The 14711-nt window shown below is 45.3% G+C and overlaps 1 protein-coding gene across 1 annotated transcript in view; it reads right to left on the bottom strand.

Moving 5' to 3' along the window:
• SLC4A11 (solute carrier family 4, sodium borate transporter, member 11) overlaps positions 1-14711 on the bottom strand; it is a 90538-nt gene that overhangs the window by 62242 nt on the left and 13585 nt on the right. Inside the window, exon 3 of the mRNA XM_009882544.1 lies at positions 3868-4020. Coding sequence (XP_009880846.1) covers positions 3868-4020 — 153 coding nt within the window. The remainder of the gene's footprint in view (positions 1-3867; positions 4021-14711) is intronic.

Raw genomic sequence — 14711 nt, 5'->3', positions numbered from 1 at the left:
GTGCCAACTTTGCAAAAATACATGCAGCAGGGCACAGACCTAACATTTTACTTATACACCTTTATTGTGACTTAAGTTCAAGTCTCAACCTCTCTAAAAACTATCTTGATCTTCCCCCCAAAATATACTACCAGGTCCAAAAGCATGCAGCTTCAGATAAAGACCCACCGCCATGTTGGAGCTATTAACATTTACTGAAAACAGAAGTCTTGCCACCAAAACCAAAGCTGGAAGGATGAGAGGCAGAAGAGAATAAGAAAAGCTTTTCATCAGCTACCACAAGGAAGCAATAAAACACCCAGGAGAAATGACCTAAGTGTCAAGGCTGAGACTAAAAAGTGCCTGGGCATCCACACTGATTTGGGCTCAATATTCTACACAACAACAGCCAATATTAATTAAAAATTAGATAGGCCATACCTTAAAGCCCAGATTTCTTTAGGCTATCCTGTTTTATACACTTCTGTGCACACACAGCCCAGCATTTTATGACAATGGTTAATTGTTGGAGTTTTATGCGCTGTGCTATGTTTTGTTGGCTCAACGTTTAATCCCACGCAGTGATCTTTTTAAAACAGAATTACAGTAAAGTGCATCCAATTATGCTCATAGTGAGCTGTACATCCATCATATGGAGATTAACAGCTTGACAGGACGATGGCAGAGTTGTCACTGCGTCTGTAATTCCACCTACGTTGCCTGCCAGCACCCAGACCCTGTGGTACCAACTCATCTCCTCCCCAGATGGGATTTTTGGATCTTTTAGCCCTACATTAAGGTGGGCAGCAACCTCAAAGCAGCTTGCCAGAAAAGGTCTCCAGCTGGAGACAATTTGGACACCACATTCAGCACAAAGACCAAACTGTGACAACCAGAACAGGCATGCAGAGGCTCAGAGATATCACAGAGCAGCTATTTATCTTGTTTCAAGTCACCTTAGAGGTTTTCCCTGCTGAAGACTTAGCAAATGCCTTTTATGCAGCAGGTGCATCTGACACTAGGGAGCAAATCAACACAGGCAGCACTCCTTGCAGAGGGTGGCCCATGGTCAGTCCCTCTCTGGCCCGGCAGCAGCCGTCTAAGCCCCAGCAGGTGTTGCAATGGGTTGCATGACACAAGAGGACAATATCGAGCCCTCTGGCACAAGAAGGCCTTTCAGCTCAAAGATTTCACCCAGATTGGGGAAAGTAAGAAAGTGGGATGGGGACAGAAACGTGTTAGTCCCACATTTGCTTTTCCACTGTGTTTGAAGAGCACCAGAGGATCTTGTAGGATCCTGGAGCACTAGCTCCCTTGGGGGTTGGAAATGAGGTATTTGGGGGCGGATCTTCCATTGCCTGGACAAGACCTGCCTTCCCCCCCACCCCCTTTCTTTTCAGCTTGTCTTGCTGGAGACAAACACTACAAGTGCTCAACTCCAAAATTTTGTTCCAGGAACGCAAAGCCTGGATATAAAACAAAACACCCAGAGAGCAGCAGCAATGCAAGGGCATTTCCGAAAAGTGTCCCATTGCAGAGTTGAACAAGGAACAGTACACTCCCAGGCGTACCTCAGCCATGGCATAGTTAAGCCTCATTTCTGGGAAGAGCTTAGAAAGCTTGTGAAGAGGGTAAGTTTTCCACAGTTCAGGGTACTTTTGTTAGAAGAGCTTGAAGGGCTCATCTCAGCCACTTTCAGCCACCTGAGAAGTCAGCTGTCCAGGAAGATCAGCTATGCCTTCTGCAGCCAGGGACTGACAAAATCAACTCTGGAAGATGCTTCAGCAAAACCCCCTGTGAGAAAGAGCTGACAGCCCAGATGACTCAAAACCTAGAGTCTGAAGAATCCTATGCCTAACACTCACAGAGAAGAACCTGGATTTTGGCTACCTGGACCACTGCTACTGTCATGGGGAAAAGAAAAAAAAATAAATCTCACTTCACACCTACCCTTATTGAAAGTCTGGACTTTAGTTCTGCCTGAAGCCCTTTTTTGAAACCTCTATCCTTGCATTTGAAAGGGGACTCCGGTACATCAGCAGCCCATTTTTCCCTAAAAATCCTAAACAGCTGAACAAAAAAGGATACAACTAATACCATCAAACATCAGCGCCTGAGGGAAATAAGAAAGCCTTTTTTGTCCTGTTTTGAATGGAAGGGAAAACACTTATAAAAAGCCCAGGAGGACACACAAGGAAAGTCAGCTTCTTCAGACTCAGAAGAATCCACAGCACTTGCATTCCTCATCCCTGAACAATGCACCCCACGGCATTAAATCCAGACTTGTCATAGCAGAGTACAGTTCCCCTTAAATCTTTCAATTAAGATGGCATTTGTAAAATCGCAGGCTTGAAAATTGCTAGATATTATTCTTAAGTTAAAGCCACCGCTCCAACTTAAAAAGTAGCCTTCAAGATAGTCAAGCATAGGTCCAGGCCATGCCTATTCTGCATCACTGTTTCAAATAATTGCTCGCTATAATCAATTGGGATTTGCTCGTAACCTAAGAATAACTTTGAGCAAATTTAAAGGATTCTCCGATACTGTGATGCCAAGTATAATCCAGAGCCACTGCATTTAATCTCCAAAATAGTCAGTGCCCACACAGGCAGCCCCCAGTCTGCCTCCAGCTGCCGAGATGAAACTCAAACTGCTGCCATGTCCCAGAGGCTGCATATTTTCCTAGGCACATACCACTAAAACCAGGCTTTGCTAGTCCTCCTCCACTATGTAGCATGTGCCTCACAGAGGATGTTAAAATGGTGTGCTGAAAGCAAAAGCAACCTCTAAAGCAATCTAGGTATTTTTTTTCCTCAATAGCAAGCATTTCAGATAGCTTTACAATTTGCATTTAATAGGCTGTTTGGAAGTCCCCTCCACCTCGCTCCTCATGTAGGGCAAAGTTTCTAAAGGATGCTGGCTTGGCAGGGAGTACACAGAGAGCACAGTTTTGGGCAGACATGTCCATCTTCAACATGACTGCACAACCACCTCCTTTATGGCTACTTGGCCTAAACGAGCCAAACCACCACTCAAAGCTGACACCGCAGCTCCTCGAGGGTGGAAGCCCCAGAGGTGCATTTCACTGGTGGGTTCACCCCCAGTGCCCACACAGCACTGCAGGCACCACTGCCAACAAATGCCATCCTCCTCCTCTGCATGAAGATGCCTTGTAGCAGGCACAGATCCCACTAAAGAATGTTTGGGGGAGCTCGGCACATGGGCCCTCACCTGGAGAGGGTAGTTCGTATTCATAAACAGAGCGTAACATGCAACAGCACTTCCCTATACTGTAGGCGTAGCTGTGTGCCCAAGGGCCTTACCTCCATCAGGAATGTTTAACAGGCTGGTTTTCTCCTCATTTTTGCTACCTGCTTCAACACAGCAGGTGTAGGGATTGCTTGCCTCTAGCCAGGATGATTAAACCCAAAAGGAACATGTCCAAACCCAAGAGTCCCTTCTACACTCTCCCCTTAGCGGCTGCTGTGGAGAACAGTGACTGACCCAGACGATCCACAGCTCTGACTCACCTCCAGCATTGCAATTAAAACATGATCAAAACAACATCCAAAAACCTTGGGAAGCCCCAGATCCACATTCGAGCTATCTACAGGGACCAATACACACCAAGAATCCTCACCAGAAACTGCTCTCATCCAGTGACCGGGCCACAGCAGCAAGAGCAACAGCAAGGCCCCAGGCCCCAAACTCAAGGCCTTGCTTTAAAAGGGGAAGGGAAAAGGAGACAGGATGCTTCGTATGGATGGCTGAAGAACTGCTCTGTGTCCAGACTTTTATAGGGTTTTCCTTAAAAAAAAAAGTGACCCCAAAATTTTGCAGTGAGTAACGACCGTGTCTCACAGCCCTGTTTTGGGGGTCAGCACTCACCGGTGGCGTTCGGTGGAACCTCCAGGTTGACGTTGACGAAGAAGCGGATGCTGTCCCCTGAGACGATGGAGGAGTTCACCGCATCGAAGAGCTCCTCACCCCCTGTCTCCTCCTTGGCCTCGCAGCCATCATCTGTGTCGCACTTGAGGTACCCTGCCAACGACATAGGGAGGGCGGTTAGCCGGGCTGGGCCACACCGGGGCTCAGAGCTGCCAGGGTGTGGGCGTACCCACCGATCATGGTCGCCGAGGGCTGCAGCAAGTGCTCAGCAGTGCCTGGGGCCTTGCGAGGGGCTTCTCTTCTCCCCTCCCCTGGTGAGGGCTGAAAGTTATAAGCAATAGGTTCTGGCACATTTTGGGTTGGCCTCAGGCACGCGTCTGAAGGGCCGCTCCAGAGCCTGGCAGAGTGATAGCACAGGCTTCGCATGCCAGCCTTACTCACCAAGGCAATGGCAGAAATAGCAAATCCAAGGGGTTATTTATGCCTCACTCCTCTCGGATCAAAAAAGCCAGGATGAAAACTCAGACTGGAAGCCATATAAACACCAAGCAGCAACCCAGAAGCAAGAGCTGCACCACAGCCCACCCCAAACACAACACGTATTCAGCAGCTCAAGTCAGCAGCAGCGCAGACATTTTACTTGCAGTTCAGCAATTTGAAACTGAGGGGGGAAAAAAGGAAGGGAAAAAAAAAAAAAAAAAGGATGTTTCCAAGGAGATACCTGATATGGACAGACAGACCCACAGCTCCCCAAGGGGCAGCAGAGCAGGTCACAGGAGGCAGCAGCACCAAGAAAGCGAGACAAGTTTCCTAATTACAGCAGACAACTCCTTAGCCTTTTGCAATGCTTCTAATTGGAGTTTAACCTAGCCTCATTCAACAGCAAGCTGGTTCACTACAACGTTTTATTACGAAGCAGCTGGAGGACTCTTGTGGCATACTCATGTATCATGTTTAATTAGGAGAATTAGGGACATTATAGAATGTCAATTTTTACATTACCAGGATTATTCAGCAGCTTCTACCCATCTTCTGACAAGTCTTTTATGCCTAATTTGAAGCAGGAGGGATATATTTCATTAGCTTGCTTTAGGCACTACAGCAAAATGAAAAGGGTGAGTTTCAAGGCCGAGGCTTGAATGGAAACTAAAATATTGATGGCTTTTTTTAAAGCCTCATATAAGCAAATGTAGAGGTGGCAGCAGCTGAAAGTAGCACACACGGTCTCAGAGGGATCTCAAGCCAACAGCTCACTACTGCAAACAACAAGCCACAAGCAGGGAGGCCGCAAACAGGAACTCGGCGACAGGGACAGGGGCTGCAGCGCTTCCTGCCACGGGCGAAACACCGACAGGCGCTCGGCATCTCCCCAGGAGCGCTCAGAAGGTTCTAGGGGTTCAAGCACTCAGGTAACTTCTGAGCTGCTTATCTGAGCCATGGGAAACCCAACAAAATGCAGATTAATACCCTCCTCCCGATTTCTGCCTCCTTCAGGAGGAATAAATGTGAATCGGCCCTATCAGAACTGCTCTGAAGGCTTCAAAAAGCATTCAAGTTGCTGCTGTCCCCAACCAGCCTGCCAGACAGCCAGCAAGACACCAAGGGTGCTGTCCTCTGCAGCTGGTGGAGCTTAGGGAGATGCCTCCATCCCTGCATGATGGAAACTTGTCCAAAACAGCCAGAAAGTGAGGTAAAGAGAACATACAGACAATACCCAGAGTATCATAGCATTATGAGCACCACCAGGTATGAAACATCTGCACAAGGGCTAGCAGATGTCAAGGGCAGCCTATGTCCTGGAGAGATGGACAAGAACCAGGCAGGGTGCCTGTTGGCTTCAGAAGTACTATAAAGCCCCATACAAGTATCTTAATCACAAGCAAAGCGTCAAACCTGTGATTTGGTTCCTCTGAAATGCATGGTGGACATCATAACTTCTCCTCAAAGGAGAGCACCCAGTAGCACTTGACAGACCCCCTGATGCCACCTTGAGCCACCCTGCACAGCAAAAGTCAGGTTGAAATGGGTTAAAACCCATGATCCTGACTTTTCCATCTCAGCCATATCCAGGATTGCTGCCCCAGAGAAGTTGTCACAAAACATCTGTGCTTCTCCATCCTTCTCCCTCAGTGGATCAGATGGGAAGCACATCGGGGCAAGGTGTTTTGAGCACACAGCTCGGAGAACACAGCTGAGGTTTTCCCCACTGTCCTAATGCAATTAAGACAAAGGCAAAAGCCAAATAGGGAAAACTATTCATTTCCCAAGCCTACTCAGACTGGCTTGATAAGACCACAGCAGTGGTGAGCTCTGAAAACTGAGAAGGCTGGAGACAGGAGAGAAGCCGCACAGGGGCTGGAAGAAGGGCAAGGGTGGAGTAAGATCAGAGGGTTGGGCAGAGGTCAGCGAGGACTCTGGCAAGGGAAGCATCCTCTGTTCCTCCCTCTTTAGGGGAGGAAAGAGCAGAACAAAAGGCAGCCGAGCCTCATGTCCCTTGGGCAAGGGACGGACAAAACACTCGGCTTGCAAATAATCCCAAACCTGGGCTGTACAGGAACTGCACTCCCAGGCAGGTGTCTGCTTTGTCACTAAACCACCCCAAGGCTTCTAACCACTCCTGTTTTGAATCCTTCAGCCTATTAGTCTGTCAGGCATTTTAAAACACGAGCAACTTCTGCCTGTCAAATGCAGGGTCACCTCGAGGTAAGAAGATGAGCTGTGTGCATTCCTCCTCACATTTAGATGGAACTTCCTATGTTCACGTTTGTGCCCATTAACTCTTGTCCTATCCCTGGCCACCACTGAAAAAACACTGGTCCCATCTTCCTGGCACCCTCCCTTTAAGTATTTGTAAGCATTGATAAAATCCCCCCTCGGTCTTCTCTTCTCCAGACTGAAAAGACTCAAGTCCCTCAGCCTTTCCTCATAAGAAAGATTTCCCAGTCCCCTAATCATCTCTGTAGCTGTTTGCTGGACCCTCTCCAGCAGCTCCCTGTCCCTCTTGAACGGGGGAGCCCAGAACTGGACACAGTCCTCCAGATGTGGCCTCATCAGGGCAGAGTAGAGGGGGAAGATAACCCCCCCCTCAGTCCAACCTGCAAGACTTGTCTCATAGCAAAGAGAAATGGAGAAGAACAAAAAGCACATGAGGCCAAGGACAGCAGGCACCATCCTTCAGTGCTGCAGGAACAAAAATCAACTCCTCACCCTTTTCTCCCACAAGTAGCAGATGCCTTGACCCTAAGTCTTCCTGTACCTCAGCCCATCCTACGCAACATGAAAACACGGCATCCCCCCATTTTATGCAGGTGCCGGGGAAAAAAAAAAAAAAGCAATTTCTCTAGCCATTCTTCTCTAAAGCATCACCCCTCCCCCTGTAATTCATGCCCAGCCCAGGCCTGCCTTGCTCTAATATCTCAATACCCATCTCCATCCTTCTCTCCTTACTCTCATCACCATCTCCCCAGTCCTGCTGCTATCAACCCTCTAACAGCTTTGACAAGGTGCTTGCCCTGCAGCTATTTTGCTTTTGAGCTGAGTTTTAAGAGCCCAGGGCTCTGTCAGGAAGAGCAGTGAATTGAGCTGCAGCAATCAGAGGTGGCATTACCTCTCCCTCTGCTGCCTTCTTGGCACCTGGCAGCTGCAGCTGGGGTAATAAATTCAGCAGAGTAGTAGTTAGCAGGAAGCACGGCTTCAGCCACATCATGTATGTTCCCTAGAAAAGCTTAATTGCTCCGTGGGAGCAGCACTCACAGCCCAGGGGCTATAGACTTCTCCAAGAAAGCCAAAACCTTAATCATCAAACTCGATTTCCTGGGAGAAAAGCAGCTATATTACTAACAACATCATTTCACATCCCAGGTTATGAAACTTATGCCCGACACAGTCCCAGCATAACCTCTCAGTGTGCCCCAGAGGAGACAAAGCCAATCATGTTATTTTAATCAACATCTGCAAGCATCCACACTAACCAGGAGGTTAGGAGCACAAGTGCATCTATCCATACTTTGCTGCAGACCCAGTTAAGCACAACAAGCCAGACAAAACATCTAAAGGCAGAGGTTTTTGAGGGAGATTGGGCATTTTTCCTTTTGGCATTACCCAGATGTTGCACAGTTCAGGGCATATTCATGCCACACAATTTTTGTTTAGGCAGATAGATTGCTGCTACTGTTTTAGCAAAAGCTACATGGATGAGATAAGGTCCGTATCCACATAGCAAGATTAGCAGGGCAAAATAGGAAAGCTAAGATCAAAGCTTGTCAAGTTATCGACCTCTGCCAAGTCTCTGCAAAAATGGCTCGCTTTATTTCTGAAGGACTGCATATGTTACGTTAACACTCTGAATACTCAAAACACTTTTCTGGAAACCACCAATTTTACCCTTATCTTTAACAGTAGTCTACAAGTCTGGAAAAGTGTTCTCATTGACAGCACCTGTTTGCACAGCAATGTCTATTCCCCTCAGCCAAATCCAATCCCCAGCTTCCAGAATCATGGGGTGCATCTGCTCTTCTTCAGAAGTGGTAGTTGCCCCCTCCCACAAAATCTCTTCAAAAAGCCAGAAAGCTAAAGTTAGATTAAAAGAGTTCTTTTGAGCTCATATGATTGGCAATCCAACACTATCAGCTAGCCATGCTAAAAGCTATCTCAGATTTCTCAAATGAGTTTTTAGGCACAGAAGCTATCAAATTGCAGGACAGTCCTTTTTACCGGTTTTACAGAACAGCACTTGTGGTCACCTCAACAGAACACAGGAGCAATGGTATGCAATGTGCTCCTGGCCAGATTCAGCTGCCTCAGAAATTTCACCCTGGGAAAAGCAAAGGCTTTCCTTCTAACATGACTGCTTTAGATATTTTTGTCACTGATCCTGATCCATTCAGAACTGAAATCCAGCAGCTGGCCCCACTCTTAGCATTTCAAGCCATAAACCTCCCAGAGCCAGCTCTGCTGCAGTCAGACAGTCAAGTGGAGGGGTTGACAAGTTCTTGTTTTGGAAGAACCCAAGAGCTGTTTGCATCCACTTTCTCAGAAGAATTATAGGCCAAATAAAGAAGGAGAACAGAAGTAACAATATAAATTCAATAGCTTTTAAAGGTAAGGGGGCATCAACTGGGACATTATCCTAAAATCAGGTCTGATTCCTTGAGCATCCCAATGCTCAGCTGTAATGTAGTGTTAAGGAACTCAGAATTAAGCCCTGTATCTACCTAAAAAGTAGTCATGATACTGGCATTAAGTTAAAAAAGTCAGCTTCATCTGATTTTTCCACTAGTGGATTTTCAACTTGCTCTAACCAACAGACACTAATTTTCAAGAAAGGCATGAAGTTCTAATTGACCTGAGCTAAAGCAATCAGCCTGAGCTTTAAGCTATAAGGGCTTGCTTTGTTCCCCGAGTACTGCAGGCTTGCAGATTCACTGCGTCACTCAGAAAATACCCAAATCCCCAACACTGGGTGCAAAAGGAAACTCAATTAATAATGCAGTCTCCACCTCCGTTTTGACCTTTACACTCTGCACAAAAACACAGACTCACATTGCCTCCAAAGGTTAGATAACCTTACAGTGAGTTAATATTGGCAGGGATAAAGCAATCAAAGGATTCAGAAGAAACTAGGAAGAACTTTCTACAACTGTTACCAGTTCTCCAGTCTACACAGTATTCTATAAAAAAGGGTTTAAACAGCATCCTACTCTCACATGCTCACCAAGGCAAGCTTCTGGTCACATCTCATATGCTAATTTCAGCATAATCATCTACTTACCAAAATAGCTCTCCTTTTTCAGACAAAAAAGAGCAATTGTATTGATAGAACATCACCTTTTAGGCAAGTATTTGCCTAAATTTTACATGCTCCTGCTGAGGCTAAACTTCAGAGTTAGGGGGCCACTTAATATTTTGAATCACAAGTTTCTGAAAAGCTGTCATAAAGAATTCCTTCCTTCCTAACAAATTATTCCATTTCACAGACAAGCACAATTGCAGTGCTGTAGCCACAGAGCAATACCCTCCGAAGGCTGCTATCAAGTCACATTTTGCAAAGCTGTCTCTCACAAAATTAAAAATTTAAGCCACGCTGATTAAATAAAGTAGTTGTGCATACAGCGAGATGCTTGCTAGAATGTTAAGCTTTTCCTTTGGTTCACAGTCGAGAGATTCCCTGGCAAGGCTCACTATTTTTGTCCTAAGCAGATTTACCCATCGTGTGGGCAGGCAGCCACGTGGCCGTGGTTTATGCCAGCCCAGTAGAAGACAACTGGGGGGAGTAGGGGTTGTCCACAGACCGTTTTGTTGGACTGCTGAGGGTTTGCTGCCGGCAACTCATCGGCAAGAGAGGGTCCAGAGCTTACATCCCATGCTTTTGTTAGATGATCTGCTTTATTAAGCCAAATATTATGGCTTGGCACAAGTAGACAGTGACTTCCATGGGTCATATAGATGGATTTAGAGAAGTGTCCTCCACTCCCAGCCCCTTCACGGATAGCTGAAGGGACAGAAGAGCTTCCCCAGCTCTTCCCCAGTGTTGGGTGATGCTTCTTGGCTCTTGAGCAATCACTTTGAGCCCATCAGGTATGGGTTTGCAGCCTTTTGGAGCAATGGCCACCTGCTATAGAGATATCAATCTGTTACCTAAGCTTTCAGAGTGCTTAAAGACCACAGATTAAACCACAACCTCTTCTTGTTAAAAAAAAAAAAAAGAAAAAGAAAAAGAGAGAGAGAAAGTGTCTAGCAGACGAGTCACCAAGACCAGACCTGCATCCTTTAAGTAACAGATCTCCACTACTGGCTGGCCATAGTTTCAGTCGCATGTTTTCAACCCTACTTCAAGTCATTTTTTTGTCACGAAGAGCCAGATGGAAACAAAGTTTCCCCTGCCACTTCAGCAATAATTCATAACAGAACTGAAAGAACTGATCTGCTACAAAAAAAAAAAAAAAACACACAACGAAAACACCCAGGCACTTTTGAATTAATTCCAGTATTGTATTTTGCAGCCAGACTTCTAGGAAATGTTGTGAATAATCCAAGTAATTCAGTGGGGCTTTGTTTTTATTTTTTATTTTGTTTTTACAAAACACAGCAGCACGTGGAATTTCAGTTCTGTACCAGAACCCACAGAAACCAGGAGTGTTCATTTCATTTTAGGCCTCCTGATGGACAGTTCTCAGAAATAAAAATCTGCAAGAGACCTGCAAGCCACCCCCTCAGGCTCTCCATAGGTAGCAGTAGTGCGTCTCCCACTGGTAAAGTGGGCATCTCATCAGGGGGAAACCCATTGCAAAAGGATTTGTTTCACAAAGACATTGAGATTAATCTCCTAGTTAGGCAAACAATTCCAAGACAGATAAAGACAAATTTAAAAGAGGAAAAAAAAAAAAACCAAAACACACACACAACCCACAGCACACATACCAAACTGAACTGCAAACTGAAAAACAAAACCAAGCAGATAAAATATACCCAAACATCCCAAACCAGGCTGGGGCCTTGGGGCCCTTCAACACAACTGCAATTTATTGTGCCAGCAAAACCAATTAATAAGTCAGAAGAGACCAAGCAGTGAGGGATTTGCTCTGGAAGACAAAAATTTATGCTGCAGTATCTGTTGAGCCAGCATTAAAACAATGCAACAATTCAAATATACTGGGACTCCATCTTTTGGATTTTCCAAGAGGAACTAGAAAGCCTCCGGTTCTGTGTCTTATCAGGGAAAGTTCCTGGGTCAATTAAAAAGCTCATCATACATGGGCAGAATTTAATCATTTGCAGCTAACACCAATGCCTTTCGAGCTAATCCACTTGTGGCAGGCACTGGGTACTCCCCCACCATCACCAAGGAGGGTGCAGGAGGCTTGACAGCCAAGACACAATGTGCAGCTTGATGAGTAGTTACTCTGAACATTTGATTGCTGAGCTGCATTTCATCAGAACTCCAATTATCTTCAGGTTTGGATTGGGTCTACACAATCATCTCATTAGTCACTTAAATTCACCAGGAAGAAAACTCATTTGACAAACCCACCTTGCTGTAGATTCAAGTGACTTAAACACACAGTGTGCTCGTGGGTGGGTGGGGACAGCAAATATTACTGGACCGTGCCACATTTTGTTCATTTGCTTGTGCAAAAGGCTTGTTCCACAGACTCAAAAGAATGAGTAAAAGCATGGATTTTCATCAGCAAGATACGTTAGAGTAAACTATTAAAAGTGACAGTATACATGGATTGAAAACACAATGTGGCCAACAGCTGCCATCATACCTGCTGCTACCACACCCTCCATCAGAAACTTTTAACTGGCCAGGCAAATTTATTCCTTTTTTATTTTTTCCTTTTAATGTTGCTTCTACGAAAGCAAGCTACTAAACAGATTCCCCCCCCCCGCCATAGCGCATGCATTTACCTTCTGCAATGCACTAAAGACCACAAAAGTGGCTTTCAGTCAAGTTCTTCCAGCAATAGGGGAAAACAAGAGTAAGCTAGAAACTAGCACTAGTAGCTAAAGAGATGGGCTCTTTTGATTAACTTTCCACATTTTTAGCCAGTTAAGAAGTTATCTATTAGATTGATACATGATTGGGACCATAACAATCCTTTAAGCTTCCAGAACATTCATATGTTAACAGCTATTCACTAGAAAAATCCTTCCTGGACTTTACTCAGCAATTAACAGAGCTACAAATTATTAAATACTTCACTAAGTTTTTTTTACGAACAGTAAATATTGAGGAGATTCGTACAAAGCACCGCTTTGGTGCTGCAGCCAAGATTAGCCTCACTACAACGGTTTAAACTAATAAGTCTCACCTTTTTTACATTTTAGCCTTGCTGCAGCTGCTATTGAGAACACAACAAGGGGAAGAAAAAAGTTCGCTGGCAGAGACAGACACAGTCTCCGAACAGAGCCTCAGATATAGTCAGAAACAAAAACATCCTAATTACTAAGGATACAGAAAACCATATGTATATGCAAGATCTCTGGAGGAGATAAGGAAAAAGCTCGACTGTGCAAAGAGCAATAGTATTAAAAGATGTTTCTCTACGGAGAAAAGGGAAAAATGTAAGTGCTAAGGGAATCAAAGGGAGAAGTTTATTTTTTTTTTTCCTTTGCTCCCCCAACACACTGCTTAGGGGATTAGGTTATTTTTATTCTAAAGGCGGGGCAAGAGCATCTCCTGGTCTCCATAATGAACTGGCAGATCTGAACAAGTGGTGCCAAGAAACAGCTTAATGATTACATAGCTCCGTTTCAAAACAAGCAGTTTTGAAACTATGTGAAAAGGTAACTTATTTCTCTATGGTTTCCTCTAGCCCTGATTAAGTTTTTGGGTAAGTCTTCAAGAATCTTAGTGCATGAAACTTCTGTACAGAGAGCCAAAGCACTGCTTCTTTACAGAAGGATGTGAATATTCACAGTGGCAAGCCCCAAGATGTGCTGTCCACATATTCTGTGCAGAAGCCCTCAGTTAAATCAGGCAGTAAAAGGTGACTCATTGCTCAACAGCAACTGAACTTTTAAGAAAGGTCAGTTTGTAATGAGGAACAAGAATGACAGCAGATTTCAGTGTGAAATAGCTGAGAGATCAACTGTATTTTCAATCACAATTAATACAGCATCCAATACTGCATGCAGGCTGAAGAGGAACTTGTGAGCAACCCTCCCTCCTTCCCCCAAACCATGCAGAAGTTTAACAGGAAAGAAGTTTCATGAAGTCATTTATGGTTGCTCTAAGGTGCCATCTACTTAAGACAAAGGCGAAAGCTGAGTAGTAACACAAATAGGGCAGAAACGCTCACTGCCATGGCACCAAGTTGACAAAAAAAAGCTTCTCATGGAAAGCTTTGCACAGGGAATACCGCAACTACAAACGTGTTCTAAAGTCATCCAGATATCTACCTGTTGGTTGGTTTTTTTGTTTGGACAGTTTGAGGAGGACAAGACATCAAGTCCTGGAAGGGGCCGTGTAGAGCTTTTCCACATAAGATGCTAGAATAGACAGCTGTGAGTGTTCCCTCTGGCAGGAGGGCTTGGGATGAAGTAGGTGGCATGAGAAGACAGCCCCCTTTGTACCTCCTCCGAATCATACAGCAGTATTTCTCACCAAGCCTTTAATGCTGCTCTCAGCCAGAAGCTAAAAGCGTAAGTCTCCTCTCCAGGTCCCAGCCTGGATCACCCTCTTACATTCCCAGTCTTCAAGAAAACATCAGCCACATCCCAAGGGGCCACAAGCACGCCAAGGAAGGTAGGAGGCAGGGCTACCAAGACCTCATGCCCTACATGACCTTGGAAAACCTGCAAATACCAGAGAAATAAAACCTCCCTGTGGTCCGCCATAATTTCTGCCCCTCTGCAACTCAATCCAGCCTTCAGAAAAGACATCTTACTAGAGGCAAGAGTACTCACTTCCAGTTTTATCCTTTTACTCCTAGAAATTGGCTCCATATAACACTTTCAGAGAAGGCAAACAAGCCAGTGCCAAAGGAAGTACTGTCAATAGCAATGCTGGATCTACTGCAGCTGACATCGGGCAGACATTCAGCTTCCCCTTCCCAGATGTTAACCTAAGACTTGGACCCCTGGAAGAAGAAATATGATCCTTTTGACAGCTACAAGCATCTACAGGCCTAAATAACTGGAGCAATTTAGTCTTCTGCTCTCACCATTTGGAAGCCCTGAATACTCCAAGCAATGCACCTTCTCTAGGGCTTCTTGCCCTAGGCTCTTAGAGGCTACATCCTGAAGAAGCTGGTCTTAAGTTGAACTCTCAAGATGACCTCTCCCTAACAACCCTCACACATGCTATTTCTCCAAAACCAGTAGAGAACTTGGGATGTAAC

This window comes from Charadrius vociferus, unplaced genomic scaffold, assembly GCF_000708025.1.
Source record: "Charadrius vociferus isolate BGI_N301 unplaced genomic scaffold, ASM70802v2 scaffold213, whole genome shotgun sequence".
NCBI lineage: Eukaryota > Metazoa > Chordata > Aves > Charadriiformes > Charadriidae > Charadrius > Charadrius vociferus.
This window is presented reverse-complemented; position numbering and strand designations above follow the sequence as displayed.